The sequence below is a fragment of the Carassius auratus genome, unplaced genomic scaffold (genome assembly GCF_003368295.1).
Source record: "Carassius auratus strain Wakin unplaced genomic scaffold, ASM336829v1 scaf_tig00006185, whole genome shotgun sequence".
Taxonomy (NCBI): Eukaryota; Metazoa; Chordata; class Actinopteri; order Cypriniformes; family Cyprinidae; genus Carassius; species Carassius auratus.
The window spans coordinates 170,217-190,980 of record NW_020523736.1 but is presented as its reverse complement, the minus strand read 5'-3'; the positions used below and the strand labels follow the sequence as shown (position 1 = coordinate 190,980).

The 20,764-nt window shown below is 35.5% G+C and overlaps 2 protein-coding genes across 10 annotated transcripts in view; both read right to left on the bottom strand.

Moving 5' to 3' along the window:
* Positions 1 to 1,939: 1,939 nt before the first annotated feature.
* On the bottom strand, positions 1,940 to 14,002 carry LOC113071161 (contactin-1-like). The gene is made up of 24 exons (XM_026244537.1): positions 13,881 to 14,002; positions 12,505 to 12,585; positions 12,141 to 12,182; positions 11,862 to 11,988; positions 11,545 to 11,726; positions 11,330 to 11,425; positions 10,208 to 10,414; positions 10,019 to 10,118; positions 9,595 to 9,776; positions 8,460 to 8,584; positions 8,243 to 8,360; positions 7,985 to 8,135; positions 7,737 to 7,864; positions 6,340 to 6,512; positions 6,140 to 6,263; positions 5,844 to 6,011; positions 5,084 to 5,233; positions 4,863 to 4,933; positions 4,534 to 4,765; positions 3,610 to 3,722; positions 3,350 to 3,539; positions 3,127 to 3,242; positions 2,658 to 2,814; positions 1,940 to 2,458 (listed from the first exon to the last, which is right to left on the bottom strand). Exons 2-24 carry the CDS (start codon positions 12,557 to 12,559, stop codon positions 2,376 to 2,378), a joined length of 3,090 nt encoding a protein of 1,029 aa, XP_026100322.1. The 5' UTR covers positions 12,560 to 12,585; positions 13,881 to 14,002; the 3' UTR covers positions 1,940 to 2,375.
* A 2,941-nt stretch (positions 14,003 to 16,943) lies between these two features.
* Positions 16,944 to 20,764, bottom strand: part of LOC113071160 (neuronal cell adhesion molecule-like) — a 48,544-nt gene continuing 44,723 nt past the window's right edge. For 6 of the 9 annotated variants that reach the window (XM_026244527.1, XM_026244533.1, XM_026244535.1 and 3 more), the window contains one exon: positions 16,944 to 19,593. In XM_026244527.1, coding sequence (XP_026100312.1) covers positions 19,359 to 19,593 — 235 coding nt within the window. In that variant the 3' untranslated portion in view covers positions 16,944 to 19,358. The remainder of the gene's footprint in view (positions 19,594 to 20,764) is intronic. The other 3 variants (XM_026244530.1, XM_026244531.1, XM_026244529.1) reach the window with 1 other exon arrangement.

Below are 20,764 nucleotides of genomic sequence, written 5' to 3'. Positions count from 1 at the left end.
GTCAGTTGCAGCTCCAGGATTCTTAGAAGCAGGTCTTCAGAATTCAAGAAAGGAAGATAGAAAGAAACGGGTGTATTATTTTGTCTATTATTGCTGTATATTATGAATATTGTTTCTATTACAAATTGCTTGCGTTTCTCTATTTTAAAGGAGTAGTTCACCCTGTAATGAAAAGTCCATAATCAATAGCACTTTCTCCAGTGAAGACTTCTCCAGTGAAGATATGTGCATATTTCTGTCCTGATAAAAAAAAGGGGGGGGGGGGGGTGACTTTATCACTGGAGCAAGCAATATATGGATAGAGCACTCATATATTTGACAAAAGCAACTGTTTCAAATTAAAATGTGTTGATGAATTTGTTGAACACAAACACACAGCTTTTATCTTTACAAGGTTATTGTGATGCTTTTATCAGCTGTTTGAACTCATTCTGATGGCGCCCATTCACCTGACTGAGAAAATTTTTAGCAACTTTTACATTTTTTGGGTGAACCATTTGTTCTATTCCTTCTAGAATAAAAGCATATATTAAATGCATAAATGTAAATGTATGTTTTGAGATTGTGGAGACAGAAAGAAACAAATATTTGAGTTCATATTGAGGTCAATGACTCAAGTAAACCATGAGAAATTCTAGAAAAGCAGTATCCATCATGCTTTACAGGAGTTAGTAAATATCTGGTCTGTATGTCTGTGACAGTGAGGCTTCATTAAGAGCCCTAATGATAATTTTAAATTATACATGTAAAAATACATGCAGCAGCCAATGAGGAACGAGGAAGATGCGTCCCATGTGTTTGCGTTGCATATGCACATTTATTTATATACTAATGTGCACTGTATATTCCATGTATATCTAAACATATTATATTACAAATATGACAGTATCTTAAAAGTTTTTGCTGTTATTGCATACTATTAATAAAGTGAATAAAATGCCTACAGTATGCTACGTGACTCGTGAGAATAGGACTAGGATTTGTTCGGCTGCTGTTCTTCAGTTAACGTTATGCTGACATCTACTGGATGAATACTGACATCAAAACCATCGCGTCTATTGTTGGATGGCAGTAATTTAGATGTTAAACTATTAGGAGACTGTGTAAACCCTTTTTCAAAAAGAAAAGATAACCACAACTACAACAAAAACTCACTCGTTTCTCTTCCAACGCTGAGTTGTTTTTGGATTTAACCGATGTGACTGTCCAGTTTTACCACATTTTTCTTAAAAGAGGCGGCAAACTAAGCACATGCACCACGCTGTGTTTATGTCGTCCTCCAACAACTGGTTTAATCACTGATGGCCACTAGAGGATGTTTATTAAAATAATTAATACAGCGAATGGAATAACTACAGCGAATAATATAACTAAATTGAAGCCTGTTAACTTCAAGAGATCAACGTTTTTGTACAAAATAAATTACACACATTCATTCCCCAAATGTGGCTCCTTAAAACCTACCTTGCTAACAAAGTTGCTAAATATGAACTACAACTACCACAAGGACGTCAGTTTATTTGCTTGAGACGTTTGACATCGGTTGTAGTCCATATACAGCAGCTTGCAAATTTAACCTGAAATGAAATTATTTTGTGTATTTTTTTATAAACTTAGCTTATAAACTTTAACAAATTACATTTGATATTGGACTCTTTTAAATTCACAATATTTCTATATCAGCATGATTCAAATGTTGATTTTAGTTTAAAAATATTTTACAATTATTTTTATTTTTATATATATAGCGTAACTGGTAGTTTCAATCTTTATGACATGTAAAACTTGGTATAGGAAGACAAACCGAGAAGCATTTTGTTTGGATATATTTTCAATGTTTACTGATATACAAATGAAAATTGCAACACAAACTTGTAGCAAACTACTAAGAAAGAAAGACAAAGAAAGAAATTTTAAAATCAAACACAGTCAAAAAAAAAAATAGATTTGTAAAAATTGTCAAATGGAAATTAAATATGTGTAGACGACCAAGTGTATAAAACCAACTCTGACGTTCAAACATGTCTATAAGCGATAATGTTGTGCAGGTGTAGACATGGAAAAAATGACTAGCAAAACATAAATATTCAGTAATAAATAAGTAAATATGTCTTATTTCTGTATAATTGACTGGAAGGTCATCAAATAAATTCACCTTATCCTGCTACCATATATTTATTTTACAATACCATTTAATTAGTTGATTGTGGGTATTTTGTAAGGTAAACCAAGAGGGTAAATACAAACAAAGTTTTTATATTCTACACTCCCAAACAAACTTCACGTGCACCATGAAAACCACCCTGCACTCAAACTTTCTTAAGACTGTTTCCATAAAGTGGATTTCGCCACAGGGTTGACAGCCTTGTTTCTGCCTACAGGCCTAAATTCATCCAGGCCAGTGCCAGCAGCAAGACAGCGGCGACGCTGAGAGACTCAGGGCCCAGAGAGGCTTTCCCTAAACATAAAACAAAACAATAAGAAAGATCAGCAGCAATACCAGTGACGTCTGTGAAACTGCATCTGTGAATATGTGAAAGGTATTTCAATTGTTGTATTGAACACTTACTTGAAATTATGCAGAGCTTCAGATAGCATTTTGTCGTTTTCATCAATATGATTACAGTGATGACTGATTAATAAAAAACAGTATTCACCTTGTACTCTGATCTGTGATATGGGTCCATCACCTCCCTCACAGCGGGCTCGCACCTCTATGACGTAATCGCCCGTCTCTGGCATGGGAAAGTCGATGTAGTGCCTGCCTGTGGTGTAAAGCTTCCCATAACGCTCTCCTTCCTTCCGGAACAAAATCTGAGAAGAGAAAAATCCAAATGGTTACACATTTTTTACTCAAAAACATTAATAACCACACACAAAAAATTAATAACTATATAAATAGATACATTAATTAAATACATAAATAATAAATTCAAATAAATACAAATAGTATAAATAATAAAATTAAATATAGTGTAAAGATTCATTAAAATAAAGGTGTTAAAAAGGTTCCAGTAAAAAAAAGGGTATTAAAAAATCGTAAGTAAACACTAAGATTAACAAGAAATGAATGAATGTGTCTCTCAATTCTTTTGTCAACAGAAAACAAAGTACAAACTGACTCACCTTGTATCCCTCCACATAGGACTCATTCCAGTAGTTATAGATGTGATCCCAGTACAGATAGAGCCATTTGCGATTGAAGCTGACATATTTGTAGACTCTCAATAGGCGACTCGGGGCTTGAAAGATAATACACATATATTATCAGTACATGTAAGCTCCTTGAGCCTCTGTTTTCAAATGTAAGATCTGTATTGAGTGATGTAGAGAAAGGCAAATCTCTTACGTGGTCTCCTGGTGAACATTTCACAATGCTCGCTGGGTGGCCCGAGCCCAGCTCCGTTGAACGCTCGTACCTCTATGAGGTAGTGGGAGTCAGGCCGCATGTTCTCCAGGCGTGTTTGGTTAATTGTTCTGTGCACGATAACTCGAGAGGCAGCAGCCTCATTATCATCGTACTTCCTCCAGTAACGAATCTGGACACCAAATGAAGAGACATGAGGATTAAAATACATTTTATTCCCTACTATTCCACTTAAGTCTCACCTGGTATCCGTCGACCCAGTTTGGCGGCGCCTGGTAGACCGGTAACCACCAGACCAAAGCTTCTGTAGAGGTGACCTGGCGGGCGTAGACGTCTAATGGAGCTTCAGTCGGCGCTGAGAGATATTACACTCAGGTAAGAGCAAATAAAATAAGATTCCAATAATAAAGTAAAATAAAGTTATAAATTATGAATTAAATAAAAGTGTTACACTAAGGTTCCAGTAACAAAATAAATTAAAATATAAATGAACACATTCATAAACTAAAGGATGAATTAAGACGTAAAGGCTAAATTAAAAATTAAGGTTACAGTAATAAAATAAATTGAAATAAACACACATTGATGAAATAAACACACATGGCATAAAATAAAATAAAATAAGATAAAGGTCCCAGTGATATTATAAAATAAAATAATAAAATATAAATTAAAATAGAGGCATTAATATAAGGTTCCAGGTAGAAAAAAATAAAATAAAAAGGATGAATTAAAACAAAGGTCCCAGTGATATAATAAAATAAAATAATAAATATAAATGAAAATTGCGGCAGTAATATAAGGTTCCATGAAAAAATTAATTAAAATAAAAAGGATGAATTACAACAAAGTTCCTAGTGATATTATAAAATAAAATAAAATATGAATTTAAACAAGGGCAATAAAATGAGGTCCCAGTAATTAGATAAAATAAAATTATAAAATATAAATGAATATTAGGGGTATTAATATAAGGTTCCAGGTATGAATCAAAACTAAATAAAGGATTAATTAAAATAATGGAAGTAAAATAAGGCGGCAATAATAAAATGAAATGATTGTAAATTAAAATAAGGATAAAATAATGTTCTAGTAACTAAAATAATCTCTCTTTTCTCAATTAATTACAATCATTCAATCAGTCAATAAACAGAAAGGCATCTCACCAAGCCTTGGTGAGTAGACCACCGATATAAGACTTGAGGGTCCTTCTCCTTTGTTATTGTAGGTGCTCACTTTGACCTGTATCTCGGTGTCTGGGGTCATGCTCTCTTTGTAGACGTAGCGTCTAGTCTCAGGATCCTCCACAGTTGACCATTTCCATTCATAATCCTCATGCTGCTTAAACGCCACAGTGTAGCCAAATTTTTTACCAAAGAAGAACTGAGGCTTTACAGGCTGCCGTGGGATTAAGCACATGAGAGACATCAGACATTTGCCACTGAGCAATGATCGACAAAACATAGCATAAATACAGTGGCAAAAGAACACGTACAGTCCAGGTCACGATGAGCTCTCCGCTTATTCCAACTTGCCCAATGACATCAGAAGGAGCCACTGTAGGCCCTGAGACAAGAGAAACACTGGGTGAGAATCTATATGTGCTTCACAGGACGTCACATTTTGTTGATGTGGTGTTTTTTAGTATATATATATATAAAATTAAATATCTATTTTAAATAAGATTAAATATTAATTAAACACAAATAAACTCACTGGCGTCCCATGTCTTGATTTTGATTGATGGGCGGCTGTTTTCCCCTGCTCCAAATTCATTGATGGCATGCACACGGAATTCATATTGCATCCAGGGGTAAAGGTCAAGAACGGTGGCCGACTCCGCAGATCCGTCCAAAAACACAGGAGCTGGGAAAATAATATTTGTTCTCTTAAAAAATTCTGATGCTGAAGTTCTTCGCAAGATCTTATTGCCAAGTGTGACAAAAAAATTTGAATCTAATTAAATAAATGATATTCTAAAATACCAAAAAAATTAAAATTCATACAAAAAAAAAAAAAACATTCTTTCTGTATTCTTTTTCAGACCAGTTTTCTAAGAAAATTAGTTGGAAAAGTCAAAACTACTTAAATTAATTATATTCTAAAATACAACAAACATTTGTACAAAAAAAAACATTCATTTTGTATAATTTTTCTACGGAGCCCCGTACATGACATACAAGAAAAAAATAAATAAATTGTGCGCCTAATTTACTAATTCGTTCCCTCAATGTACTAAAACATGCACACGATTACTATTGCGTTCCCTTGCTTTACTATTGCGTTCCCTTGATTTGCTAAATCGTGCGCACAATTGAACGAAATAGTAAATCAGTTCAAAATGATTTTCTCCTGCATGCCGTGTGTGGGGCTCCGTGTTTTTCAGACCAGTTTTCCAAAAAAGTAAAGTAAAAAATTAAATAAAATAATTGGAAATACTTAAAATATGTGTTTTGTCTCCCTCTAGTGGACTCACAGGTGGATGCGGTTTTCCAGTCCTCTGGATCCAGGGCGTAAAAGTCTCGTGTTTGTACAACATGTTGGATAAGAGAACTACCGTGGTCTGATCCCAGACTCCATCGTAGTTTTACTGACGTGTCTCCAATCTCTTCCACACGGACACCACCTGGAGGACCAGGGAGACCTGAAGCCGAAACAACACAAACATCACTGCATTGTTTTTAATAGAGTTCTGCTCAGGTTTTTGATTATATGCACACAACAGAGGTATAGTTTTCATGAGCTAGGTCACGCAGGGTTCGAATCACTAACCTCTGACAGAAACATCAGCTTCTGCAGTGGCGTTGTCCACTATAGTCTGAGCTGTGCAGGAATAGTGTCCTGCATGCCTCACCTGAATGTTCTTGATCAACAGGTCTCCTCTGTTCTCGTGACCCTGCAAACACACACACATAATGAAATGCCCTGTCTTCCTGAGATTCCAGCGCCCTGAGATTCCTGTCTCTACTCACCATGAGCAGCTCGTAGTGTTCGAAGTCTGTGTAGAAGTTGATGACGTAGGAATCAACAGTCCAGATGAAGGTGATGTCCAGGCTGGGATCAAATGATGCAGAGCACTGGAGAATCGCGGTGTCTCCTACAACCGCCTCAGTGTCTGATGGAGCCACCGTGATTTTGGTGGCCTCTGAGAAAATGAAACGGATACAAATGCATATACCTCATATTACCTCAATTTTATTGAGGAGTTACAAGGAATATGTATAAAAAATGAAAAAGGGCAGTTACAAAATCTATGATAAACACACATACAGACAAATTCATATCAATTTCAACCTGAAAGGCATTGATGTTGATAAAAAAAAAAGTTCAATAAAGACTACCCATGGCCATTAATAATTTTATTTACAAGATAATGTAAATTAAATTATGGTAACATAAAATTAAATAACTACATTTCAGTGGACATATTTATATTAATTATTATACATTAATAAAATAAAAAGTTGCTATTGTCTAAACTGTCATAAATAAAATAAAATAATACAAAGGTCATACTGTCTGAATTGTCATTAATAAAATAAAACAAAGCTGGTATTATCTAAACTGACATAAATAATATTGAATAAAAGAATATATTGTTATTGTCAAAAATAAAATAAAATATGTATTGTCTAAACTTATATAAATAAAATAGGTAAAGTCAAAACTGGTATAAATAATAAATAAATAAAATAGGTATTGTCTAAAGTGGTATAAATAAAACAGAATAAATTAGCAATTGTCAAAATGGGTATAAATAAAATAAAATAGGTATTGTCTAAACTGGCTTAAATACAAATAAAATAAAATAGGCATTGTTTAAACTGTTTTAAAAATAAAAATAAAAAAAATAAAATAGATATTGTCAAAACTGGTATAAATAATAAATAAATGCATACATAACATAGCTATTGTCTAAATAATAAATAAATACATACATAACATAGCTATTGTCTAAACTTTATTTTATTAAATAATAAATAAATACATAAATAACATAGCTATTGTCTAAATAATAAATAAATACATACATAACATAGCTATTGTCTAAACTTTATTTTATTAAAATAAAATAAAATAAAATAAAATAGGTATATCAAAACCGGTATAAATAAATAAATAAAATATCTATTGTCTACACTGATATAAATAAAATAAAATAAAATAGGTATTGTCAAAACCTGTATAAATAATAAATAAAATAGCTATTGTCTGAAATAAAATAAAATAAAGATGGTATTGTCTGAAATGACTAAATGATAGAAAATAATAATAATCTGATATTGTCTAAAGTTAAACTGACCTAAACAATAAAAATATAGTATTGTCTAAACTGGCATAAATAATATAAAATAATTTTTCATCTGACCGGTGATAGTGAGGGTCCCTGTGCTGTTGGATTTGCCGCGGTCATTCTCTGCATAGCATGTGTACGAGCCCTCGTCAATTTTTGACACGTTCAGAATCTCCAGACTTCCATCATCCCAAATTAACATCCTAAAAAACAAGGATGAAGAGAGAAGAGGATGAAGATAACTGTAGCTAAGCTTCCAGCTCTGCCACAACATTATGATTCAGCTGTAAGTAAATGCAAGCGTTTAAGATCGACTGACTAACCTTGAAGAGTTGGTCAGCAGCTCTGAGCCTCGTTTCCAGATGAACTTGGGTTTAGGAGCAGCGCGGGGTTTGCACTCTATAACCACACGGCCCTTTTCAGCTCCGAGCAGAACCTTCTTCACTGGATTGTAAATGAATGTTGGTGCGCAGGCTGTGAAGAGACCATTGGAGACCCTCAACCTTCAACAATTTTTGAAGACACTTCCAGTTCTTTTTTACTATGTAAGCTATACTTAAAAGCCATGATTAAAAGCTCACAGACGACTCGAAGCTCTGCGCTGGCATAGATGGTCCCCCATTCATTCTCAGCAACACACTGATACATCCCCGAATCCTCAAACGTGAGACTGGAGAACTTCAGCTCACCTTTGCCATACTAAAAATGAGGAAAAAAGTAGCAGAACACATGAGTACTTAATAGAAACAATCTGAGGTTCTCATATGGGATTTCTTCAACCAAAAAAACAGTATTAACCGAATAGCCGTCCTTCAGCCAGCGAATCCATGGTAAAGGCTTCCCCACAGCAACACATCTGAGAGTGAGTTCACTTCCAACATCTTTCTCCGTGTCATTGATGTGCTCTGCCCACTCTGGAGCACCTGAGGACACAATCACACAGACACAATCGCTGCCTTTGAAATCCAATACTGTCTAGTAGGTAACTCACTTTGTGCAAGACATGCTACATGAACATGAACTACATCCGCCATGTTGTTATTGTCACTACTACTCAGTAAAGAAGTATTTGATTTTGGACACAGCCATTTGTTGTTTTGTTTTTTACAAAGAAATTAAAAATTTTATTCAGCAAGGATGGATTAAATTGATGAAAAGTTGCAGTAAAGATATATAATGTAACAAAAGATAAAATAAATACGGTTCTTATGAACATTCCATTTATCAAAGGATCTTTAAAAAAAATGGATCACAGTTCCCACAAACATTTGAAACAGCTTAACTGATTTCAGCATTGATAATGATAGCAAGAAATGTTTATTGAGCACCAAATCAGCATATTAAAATAATTTCTGATTGATCCTGGAACACTAGAAAACAAAAACGGAGTAATTCTTGTATCATCACAAGAAAACATTCAAATTTAAGTTATTTTACATTGTAATAATTTCACAGTTTTACTGTATTTTTATCAAATAAATGCAGGCTAGGTGAGCACATAAGTGATTTCTTTCAAAAAATAAATCTTACCAATCTCACATTATTATAATATAATATTAAATAAAAATATTTAACTTTTTTGAAAGTTTGAAAATGACCAAAACTCATATTTTATTTTTAGCAAAGCATTTTATTTTAAATGTTACTACAAAATAATTATATTTTTATTTAATACTCCCTTTTTATTTTAAAACATAATAATATTATCACACTTTAATATTTTATTTATTTGTTAAAAAAAAATGCAATAATATATTAATATTAGTATCACTAGTTATATTTAATGGGTCACACTACTCAGTCTCCAGCTGTTCTTATGAGAAACATGCAGGCGAAAAAACCCCTGATAACAGAATTTGATATACTTTTTGTTACTAGTTATCATAAGCCGTATATAAACAGAACTAAACCAGTGTCTGTCCTTTTGTCTTACCTTCCACATAGAGCCACTGTCGATACCAGTCCATCCCTTTAACGTTGAGCGTCTCGCACTCGTAGCTCCCTTCATCCTCGTACTGAACGTTAATCAGGTGCAGTAAAGCTCCGTTCATGCTGACCTCATAGTTGGGCGGGAGATCAGCGTCTAACTTCCTCCAGCGGATGTGTGGGAGCGGACTGAAAGGTAAACATTGAATTCATAGGGTTAAAAACAAACAAAAATACAATACTTTGACTAATTCACTAACAGAAAAATGTACTGTTGTATTGCTATGTTTATTAGACATGTACCATGAAATACTTCAGGGTAGCCTGTTAAGACCGTGAATGTATACTGCATTCCTTCAGTGCCACTGTATTTTATACTGTATATGAAAGTACCCAGGTCTCATAATGGTAAGAGTAGCATGCAGACTCACTTTCCGAGGGCAAAGCACTCCAAAGTGATGTTCTGATGCACCAAAGCATAAGTCTTGGGGAACTTCACACGGATATCAGCAGGATAGCGCTTTACCTCCTCTGTGTGAAGGCAGAGATCATTAATTAAACTCAGTAAGGCAATTATGAGGAAGAAATCTTAGGATTGTGGGAAATGTGGCAGCACTCACTCTCTATTTGCGGAAGCAGAGGAATCGGCATGCTGAAAACACTCTTGCCGATGGTGGGGCTGGACACAAAGCAAGAATAATTCCCAACATCAGATGCCTCGACTTTAGCTATGTACATATTCCCAGTGGTCTGAGACACGAAGCGCCTCTGGTCTGGGATGATGAAGTTGGGGAAGTCGTTGTAGATCCAGCGGAACAACACCTCACCTGAGAGACAAACAAAGCGACTGACAGAAATGAGATTTCGGTTGGTGAAAGGAAAGTGGATGTGTGAATAAATCACCTCTATGATTGCTAGATATAATGCACTCTCCAAAACACAAAAAAAAAGGTAAAAAAAAAAAAAAAGCTGCCACTGGGACGATACCTTTTAGTACCTTTTGAGAAGATACCACCTCATTGACATGCATTGTACCTTTTTTTTTTCCAGAGAGTATGGTATTTGTATATATATTGTCACACTTTACAATAAGGTTTAATTAGTTAACATTGGTTAGATGCATTGATTAACTTTATATAACGATGGAAAATACAAGTGTATTTATTAGTAGTATAGTATTTATTACTGTACATTGTTAATTCAAGTTAGTTTAGGTTCATTAATTAATATCAACAGATACAACTTTTGATTTTAATAATGTATCAGCAAATGCTAAAATCAACATGAAGATTAATAAATGCGTTAGTTCATGTTAACTTATATAGATGTGTATTGTTAACAAATGGAAACCATATTTTAAAGTGTTAACTAATTATATCTCAGATATTCTTTATTAAATATTGTGGTATTATTGTTCAAGTATTAAATATGAATCAGATTTTTAAGAGTAAGTGTAGAAACTGATGTTTTATTTATTAGATGTACTCACTTTATTGAATATAATGTCAAAAAGTGATATTATTTGAAATTATTTACATTGCATTTTAATGTACATTTTATGAGAAAACATAATCTTAAGTGAATCTTTATTTCTCTTTTTTTCAGTGTTGAGACAAAGCGTCTCTCTCTCTCTCTCTCTCTCTCCCTCTGCTTTTTATCATGGTGACACACAACAAATGTTGCATGTGTGTAGTATGGCACTGCTAATCAAAGAATTGAAAACAAAAGTGATCTCGTCTTACTTGGATAGCGAGAGGGAGGAGAACACAGCAGCACTGCTCCCTGTCCTTCCTTAACATGTACCGGCTCTCTCTCATCTGTAGGGAACTGGTTGAGGTCTACAGCCAGGAACAAAACAAAATTATAATAACTCAGGAGAGATTATGACAAAACAAACATCTGGAAACAGTTTATAATCTTTACAAGTATAAGAAATCCTGCTGCATCTGTCACATACATCCAAATTTGACGGTGGCCTCTTTGCTGATGACAGTGCCATACACGTTCTTAGCCACACACACATATTTCCCAGCATGCTTGCCCTTGTCTGGGTTGGTGATGACCAGGTTTCCTCCCACCAGGCTAAAGTGCTCATCAGGCTGTTCCATCAGTTTAATTTCCCAGTTGTTTAACCACCATCTGTGAAATATAGTGTTTTATTAATAACCTTCTGCTCGATATTCTCAAAGTCTCTTTTTGCAAGTGCAAACAATCTAGTAAACACCACCCTGTAATTCCCAGAGTGTAATCAGAATCAGAAGTGTAAAAATGTACTTGATAAGGGCCGGAGGGTTGGCCCGCGCCCTGCAGTTCATGGAGATTTTGTTCTCTGGTGAATCCTCCGCATACACTGTGTCCAAGGGCTCCTCCTCAAAAATGGGCCCAAAGCCTGTGGCCTCCTCTGATGGGACATGACAAGAGATGAGCCAGCATTATATTCAATATACAAAAAAAAATCAACCCAAACATTCGACTGTGGTAAAATATACTGAGGTGAAGTACATCAATACTTAATTGTGCATATTTACTTGTAGGTAAAAGTTATAGACTTACTGTCAAAAATTCTGGGTTCAAATATCCTGGGTTTAATTGCAGCTGAAAAAATAATAATAAATATAATTTCAGAACAACTTCAATTTACTTGGACAGAACATGGTATTGTTTGTTTCAGCAGAATATCCATTTTTATATATATATATATATATATATACATTCGAGATGTAGAAGTTAAGATATGTTTGTTTATCAGAACAGATTTTGAGAAATGTAGCATTATATCACTTGCTCACCTCTCTATTATTTTAGGATTTATTACAAACATGCAGCTTTCCACTTCACAAGGTATTATTTGAATGTCACAGCCTAAAATGTAGCCTAATACACACACACACACACACGCACACATTCAGTTCCTCACCGGCTGATAAGAAGAAGTAAGAGAGCACACACAGAAGCATGGCTGGGGTCACCATCTTGATCTGACAGTTAAAAACCAAGCCTGAGAAAGAGAAAAACAGAAAGAACCTGTGTGTTTGTTTGTGTGTGTGTGTGTGTGTGTGTGTGTGTGTGTGTGCGTGGTGAAATACTGTATAGCTGCAGTGTTGAAAGCTACTGAAAGCTGCATTGTCTCACTCTGATGTGCAGACCATAGCAGACTGTGTCTAAAATGGAAACATTAACAATGTATCGCATCCTACCCACATTAAAAGTGAATCGGCAGTCCATACCTTCTCTCTCACTCACTCACAGATGCACATATGTAAACATGCAAGGTTAAACACACAAGTTCAGTCATGACTGCAGATGTAACACATAAAGGAAAGGTCAATCTGAATCTTATCTTAAACACATACACATTTGCCATCCTTGCTAACACATGCTGCATTTTTTATTTGTTGCCACTGCATTTTTATAGGCTACATGCTTGCAGAGAGAGTATAATTGTTTTTAGAAGTTAGGCACATTGGGTCTATACTTATTTTCACCAATCTCTTATAATCTCATTGCATCCTCTGATCTGCTGTCTGCTCTAGTCCTGCACACTGGATTTAGGTCACTGCATGTCTACTGTAAACTCATACTAAGGGAGTGGCAGTAAAAATCTGAAAGATCTTCAAACGCACTGAAATACAAGGATTTCCGTTTCAATTTAAAAGAGCTATAAAAATAGATGGATTTCATTGTCCTTTTCCTCATTTGGTTTTTAAATATTATAATTGGTGTTTGGTGTGATCTTAACATATTAAGTGTATTTTTGTAATCACTGCGTCATTGGTGATAACCCTTTAGCGCCGCCCTCCGACACAATACTGTCATTACAATCTCTATCCTTTTTGTTGCCAGGTTACCGAGGACTAACTTCTGTCCCGTTTAAACTTTAGACAAGTAAATATCATAGAATTAACTCGCATCACAGCTTCTTTCAGCATAACACTTAACGGTATGTTAAAAACAGCCTACCTTAAATCATGGAATTTGTATGAATTCACACATTTATTTATCATTAAAAAAAATAATACACGTAATAAGTATTGTAATTATATTCAATATTTTGTTTGTTTATTTTATGTATTTGCTTTTTCATCCCTTAAATAAAGGGATGGCGAGGGATGACATCAACTATGACCGGACTCATCCTCCCTGTTCTTCTGCATTGCGGTATTCCCGAATTGCGCGGAACACCTTCATCCAGACTTTAGCATGCAGAATAAACTCCTGAAGGTCACAGACAGATCGTATTCTCACCCGAAACCCCCAAAGCTTTACATATCATCATATGAGCAGCAAACTTACCGGAAGAATGAGTTCAATCCTTCGTCAACCCCACAGACCTGGACCAGAAGCGATGCGTCGCCCCGCAGTCCAGCGCGGCTCCAGCCTGCTATTGGATGAGAGCGGAAGCTGCGCATGCCAGGATGTCACAACACAGAGGGATGCTGTCTCAGTCACGGGCGTAATTTCCTATGGGGACAGGGGGGACATGTCCCCCCCACTTTTCAAAATCCCGTTCGTGTCCCCCCCACTTTCAAATTAGTTTATGATTTTTTTTTAACCGCGCGCCGTCATCGTCACGGAGGAGCAGGACCGAGCAGAACAGACATCCTGCCTGTCTGTGTCGATGCGCGCGTCCGCGTACAGGCAGGGACGTCTCGTGCACACTCTAAATAGTGTAAGCGCACTAAAAGTTCTACTGAGCAGCCGGTATCGCAGTCAGTCATGAAACGCCAGCAACAGATGACTTTAATGTCTTCATGGATGAAAAAAAAGAAAAGGAGATGTGAGTTGGTTGATTCAGTAAATTAGCTCAGGTCAGGGTAATTAAAATGTCTATCTACTTAATTTTTTACAGTATATGGTCTACACCTGTTGATGAGCTAACGTTAACATGCACTGTTGCTAGGTATCTTCAGACCGTTAGCTAGCTAACCTAAACATTTAATGTTGCCTAGAACACTCTGTGTCCACTTTGAACAGCAGCGTTTTCTGTCAGCAATGTATGACAAGCAGACTCTGGCTGCTGTTATAGGCTACTCAACTCATTATACTCAGATGCAGAAATAAAATAAGTCTTAATAATAAATGTTTTTCTAAACTTGAGCTATTGTTGTTCACTTACAATATTTGTTCATTTAAAATGGAAGTTAATTTGTAAAAATTTATTTACTTGTTCAAAGAAAAGGCTTGATGTCGAGCTAGCCTGAGTTAGCCTATATTTAATCTAGTGTTATGGTTATGTGGTGAGCCTGAGTATAGTTTTACACATCAGCCCAGTCTAGTCTGTAAAGTTATTGATACACAGTCAGATACGCAGTTTTTTTTACACATTAATCTGAAAATGAATGTGGCACACCCAGTTTTTAAAATGTACATCCAGAGACTCTTTTCTGGCTATGTGGACTCAATATGATCATAACTCAGTTGTTTTCATATCAGAGCACAGATGAGGTGGAGCTGCTTCAGAACAGAGAGGGTGAGATAGGGAAAAACAGTAGCAGCACGTTACAGGAAGGTCATGTGCTGTATGAAAGGCCAGGTGATTTTGATTTGTTGGTGATAAAAGGGAAGAAGTGTACATGATAAATAGTGAATACAGTTTGAATATAATCAAATTGAATGTTCTTCTTGTAGGAGCCAAATTGTGTGTTGTTATTTGTTTAGAATATTTTTTTAACATGGTCACATCATCACATGGGTGTGGTTTCATATTATTTACTTGCTCACCTGTGTGGTGGGAGAGAAACAGAATCAGGCCCTGATATTTTTCTGTTGACTGTTATAATATAGTTTCAGTTGTGTTGAACTTTTGTTTATTTTTTTTTATGCCATGCTTTCATATCAGAGAACAGATGAGGTGAAGCTGCTTAAAGACAGGGAGGGTGAGACAGGGAGAATAGCTCAGAGTTGCAGGTGTGTGCTGTGTAAAGGGTCAGGTAAATCATTTGAATTATGTCATGTCAGAAACAGGCTAGCACATTTTCATATTTCATAGGTGAGACAGGGAAAAAATTTAGTGAACGTTTTTGACTTATTCTCTCAAGTCTTGGGTATTCAACAATAAATAAAGTAAGACATCTTTTTATTCTACATAGTAGCCTATTATTCTTTTTGGCAGAATTTATCATTATAAACAACTTAATTATTTCCTGGATTTTGTATCACCATAGTCCCAACTGTATGTAAATGGAGGAAATGGGATTCAAATCGAAAACATTTTCCCCATTTTGTGTCCCCCCCACTTTTCAAACCAAAGTTACACCCTTGGTCTCAGTCCATGTGCTACTGCAGTGGATCTCAACCCAGTCAAGGTGATTTTAAGACACTTATCAATTATATATATATATATATATATATATATATATATATATATATATATATATATATATATATTATGTGTTACATATATATCCTTTATGTGTTATATATATATATATATATATATATATATATATATATACAAACACACACACACACACACACACACGCATATATATATATATATATATATATATGGACCAGCACGTGATTTTTGGTGATTTAAGGTAATAAGAGGCTTATCCACACACATCTGTTCACATCCACTGGATTAAATTCCTACTCTGGCAGGGGGAGGGAAAGAAATTGATTTTTTTTGTTTGTTTGTTTGTATAAAGAAAATGTGGCAAATTGTGGCACTCCTGATGTGGCTGCAGAATGTGTGTGTATATATATATATATAAATCGGATAAAAAGGCTAAAATGACTTGGGGGTGAATGCTTAAGGTTTTATTCTAGCGCTTATAACATTTAAGGGACAGTGGGGTAAGATGTATGGAGGACATTTTGTACCACTTTTAAATAAATGAATTAAATTATAAGAATGAAAATGAAAACCAGATGAACAATATCATTATAAAAAGCTATGTGAATATGAAATTATTTCATTTTCATTTTCACTGTGACAATTTTTCTGTGGAAGTCATTTTCTGACAATTTTAAATAAATGAATTTAATCATAAAAATAAAAACATGATTAACAGTTTTGTTATAAAAAGGAAACTGTCAAGTTATAATTTGGGGGAATTTACAATTCCCATTGTAAATAAAAATATGAACATAAACTAGTTACATTATCTACATTTTGCTGCACATTATTAACATTAATACTAAATAAAATTATATATATATATATATATATATATATATATATATACTGTATATTAGCAAAACAAAAAGCTTCAAATGCTTGAACTATCTTTGACTTTAAAAGTCACTTTCACATAAAAAAAAAAAAAAAACTTCCTTAATTTAAATTAATGTTCTATGATTAAGATTATTGAGTATAAGGAATACAATCAAAACAGACAGATGGTAGTGAAATCCGGAAACCAACATTTATTTTAATCCTTTTTATATACAAAATATTTGAATTTTTTTGCCGATTATATTATAGAGTAAACCATTTCACAGCCTTTCATGCTTTATTTTCATGTAGCTTTAACATTAACCAGAATATTATTTCACACGCTACGTTTCATTCGTCTTTTCCCCCTCTGATAAAAACACATTGAAAGGTTCTGCACCCACAGCAGTGCAATCCGGCCTCCTTCTTTGGGGATGCAGAAAAAAAAGTCATAAACTACCTGGCCAAATAGAAAAGGAAACAACAGAGCTATTAAAAGAGTAAGAGCTGATGGGTGTGTGAATTCAGGTGGAACACTGTGCGGTTTTCTGCAGCGCTACCTTATGCATACTCAGTCATCTGTTCTTCAGACTCAGGAAAGAAGGTTGTCATCACTTTTCGAGAGGGGCTTTTTCATCCGAAGTGGCTTTAAGTACACAAACTGTTGGGACAGTTCCATTAGAGCACTCTGGGATATACTTTCATGCTCAAGGGCTCAGTTGTGATCATTCACGGTGCCGCCTCAGCATCCTTTAATGCATCTAAAACTAATTTTGGCTGGATATTTTCAAACCAAGTGTCAGATCTATACATTAAAAAGCAGACAATTCCAAACTAAAAAACTTGATGCAAGTTATGACAAGCTAAATCATGAAAATCTAGGGCTTTGCCAAAAAAAAAAAGCTCACCCCATTTATAGTGTGGACAGACATAAACACACATTCACACTCATCCAGTCCAAATGCACACATATATTCATGCATGCCTGCAAAAACCACACACACTTAAGCCGTATTTGACGACAGCACCACTGTAGACTGTGTGTTTAGTGAAGCCCTGATTTCACTTCACTCGACAGCTCGTAATACTTCATAACATGCAGCAACATGATTTAAAAAACAGTTACATGATGTGACAATGTGTATACTTCTGCCTACTGGTATCGCAAGCCACTGCAAATACAGTTGTTCATTTCCACTGGAGTTATGAGTGTGTCAAATCAGACCAATCAACAGCAGTTCACTCTTTACAGAGAAGTGGCAGTATTTTGAGCTGTCAATAAGGGGAATGAGATGCCCCTCACCCCAATTTGAGGTGACTTCTGTGGTGGCTGTGTAAATGACATCATTTCCTTCGCTCTTCGGTCTTCGCTCAGCCCATGACTTCAGTGTGGCTTGCATTACTGATATAAAAAATGGCTGCACTCAAAGCGATGAGAGGGAATCTTCTTTTTGAGTATAGAATAATGTTTTCTACCAAGGCACTAAGGAGCCGTGCTGAGGGGCCTTTGATGCATCCCATACTGTACAACCAAACCAAGAGCAGAGTGAATTCTGGCGCCCAAAATGGGGTCACAGGTGGATACATGGCTGACTGGGGGGCTTTCCTTCACAATAACAGTCCTGGATGAAGTGAACCTTAATTAGTCTATCAATGACTTCTCTTCAGGGATAAAACATTGAAAAATGAAGTCGTAAAATAAATCGAACAAACACTGGGCGCAAAATAAACCACGAGAGAACTGAGAAAAGGATAAACCACATCTGTGTAGAGTGCTTGTGTTTTAAAAACGTGCTACCTCACATCCCTGATAACCAGTTTTTCAATTCTGTGGATTTTTTTTTTTTTTTGTATATTCAAAACTTCTGACGCCTAAGAACAGCTTGTACACGTATTACATACTCCACAACAATGCCCACAAAGACATTGGTGCCTGAAATGTGCATAATACCGATTTGAACACTGACGACAGAACGCAACAGGCATTAGCTGTGAAGCAAAAGTGAGTATCATATAGTCAAGACAAGGTTCACGGTCTCCACAACGCTGGCTAAAGGTGCGGTCACATTAGCGAAGTTTTGTGCGCAAAAAAAGTCCATTGTGTTGGACATTGTGTTCACACAGAAGTCACTTTGAATCTGTGAAAACATGCAAAATTCCAGCAATTCTTACCGTAATGACTGGATTTTGCTTGTGAAAATTTGCTTTATAACTGTAAATGTGACCGCACCTTACTGCTGAGGATGTGACGTCAATTACTGATTCTATGCGATGGTGTGATACAATGCCATCTGATGTAAACTGGGCCATGTTAATAAAATATATGTCAATTTATATATTCCTATACACATATCAATATATATGTATGCTCGCTGTGACATAATACAATTAATATGTCTCAATGTCACGTGACTTTCATTCCGACCAATCGCCGAAAGCTTGGACTGGCTCTCTTCTCGCATTCTCACTGTCCTTCATTAGGGGAGTGCGTTTTATTTCATTTGCTGTGATGTTAGGGGGTCACAGTGCAATAGAGACTGTTCTCCATATGATTGTGTGACGAGGAGGTGGGGTGTTGGATGGGTCAAAGGTCACGAGGTGTTGTCAGGCAGTTACACAAAGGAATTCATGGCGTTGACTGGAGAAGGGGCCTCCGAACTCTCGTTGCCCTCCGCCGTGTCTTTTTCCTTCTTCCCACTGTACTGGCCGATGAATGAGCCATCCTCATTGAACTGGCCGTCTCCTCCCTCGCCGTAATCCACCAGGCTGTCGTCACTGTCGTCCTTCTTGACCGTCCCATTGGATGGGGTCCGGCTGCCTTTCAAGGGCTTGTGATCCTCCATGTCACTGATGTAAAGAGTAGAGACAAGGGGAGGGGAGGATATTACAATAGCACAATTGAAACCATCTAAACTAGATAGTGGAGATCGTCCATTTCCAACATGCTTTTTAGTGCAGGTATTTTCACAGCAGTCCTTATATGCATCTCTCTTATATCCGGAAGGCATGTTCATAACTGGTCATAACGTGCATTTCAGAAAGGGTAAATTTGGCCACATCCATCATAATGCATAAACCACTTCTAGAAAACCCATAAAATAACCATTGAGGATTTCTAAACAAATGCAGTTAAATATAAATAAAGCAATACAACAAAGTAAAATCACAATATGCAATCCAAACTATGCAAAATTTAAATTTCCTTTTTTTTCAGATTTAAAAGTTTAGTTAAGGTTGGGCTTGGCTTAAAAGTCAAATTTACAGCCATCTGTTTGAATTTCTACTGTAACTAGATAACAGATGATTTTATGCATGCAAGACTTGCAAAGCCCCTCTTACCTTTCTGAAGATCTGAACTCCCCCCAAAATTAAAACACACAGGAGGAACAAATAAGACAGACTGACATGGTTGACAATGAGGATTTGACTTTACAGTAAAGAAAAAATGTTTGTAGTGACATCATACACAACAAATGATGGACTTCATGAACAGGACATGTGAAATGTTAATACAAGACAACAAAACAAACATGGCTGATGGCTGCTGTCGATTGTGATTCTGATTTGGCGAATATTCCAAGGTACATTATATATAATTAAATTAATATTTATTATATGATACTTCTATATTGAATTTGAATTAGCTATCGTGGGTTGAGACCATCCAGTTCCATTACCCAATTACTCCATTGCCTCAGGAATAATAATGACAACATGACCAAACATGTTACAAAAATACACACAAATATAAAACATAAATTAAATATATGATAATAAACATTACAATAAATATTAATGATGACACAAAACATAATAACAAATCACAGCAATAAATCCATCATTAACGTGAATGAGGAATGCAATTGATTTGACACTCGAAATAATTTTACAGTCACATAATACACATGTTTGCTCCTGCTTTCTTTAAGCTGTTTTGTGGTGAAGCCAAAGAGGTTTACATTCATCTCAGAGGAATGAAAAAATTACGGTCTGTATCCCTGAGCAAGAGAAGTAAGTT

Coding starts and splice junctions, on each gene's coding strand:
- LOC113071161 (XM_026244537.1), bottom strand. CDS start 12,559: ATGGTGACCCCAGCCATGCTTCTGTGTGTGCTCTCTTACTTCTTCTTA. Junction 11,727..11,861: donor AACCCTCCGGCCCTTATCAA/GTACATTTTTAC, acceptor TATATTTCACAG/ATGGTGGTTAAACAACTGGG. Junction 4,766..4,862: donor AGCTCATCGTGACCTGGACT/GTACGTGTTCTT, acceptor ATCCCACGGCAG/CCTGTAAAGCCTCAGTTCTT.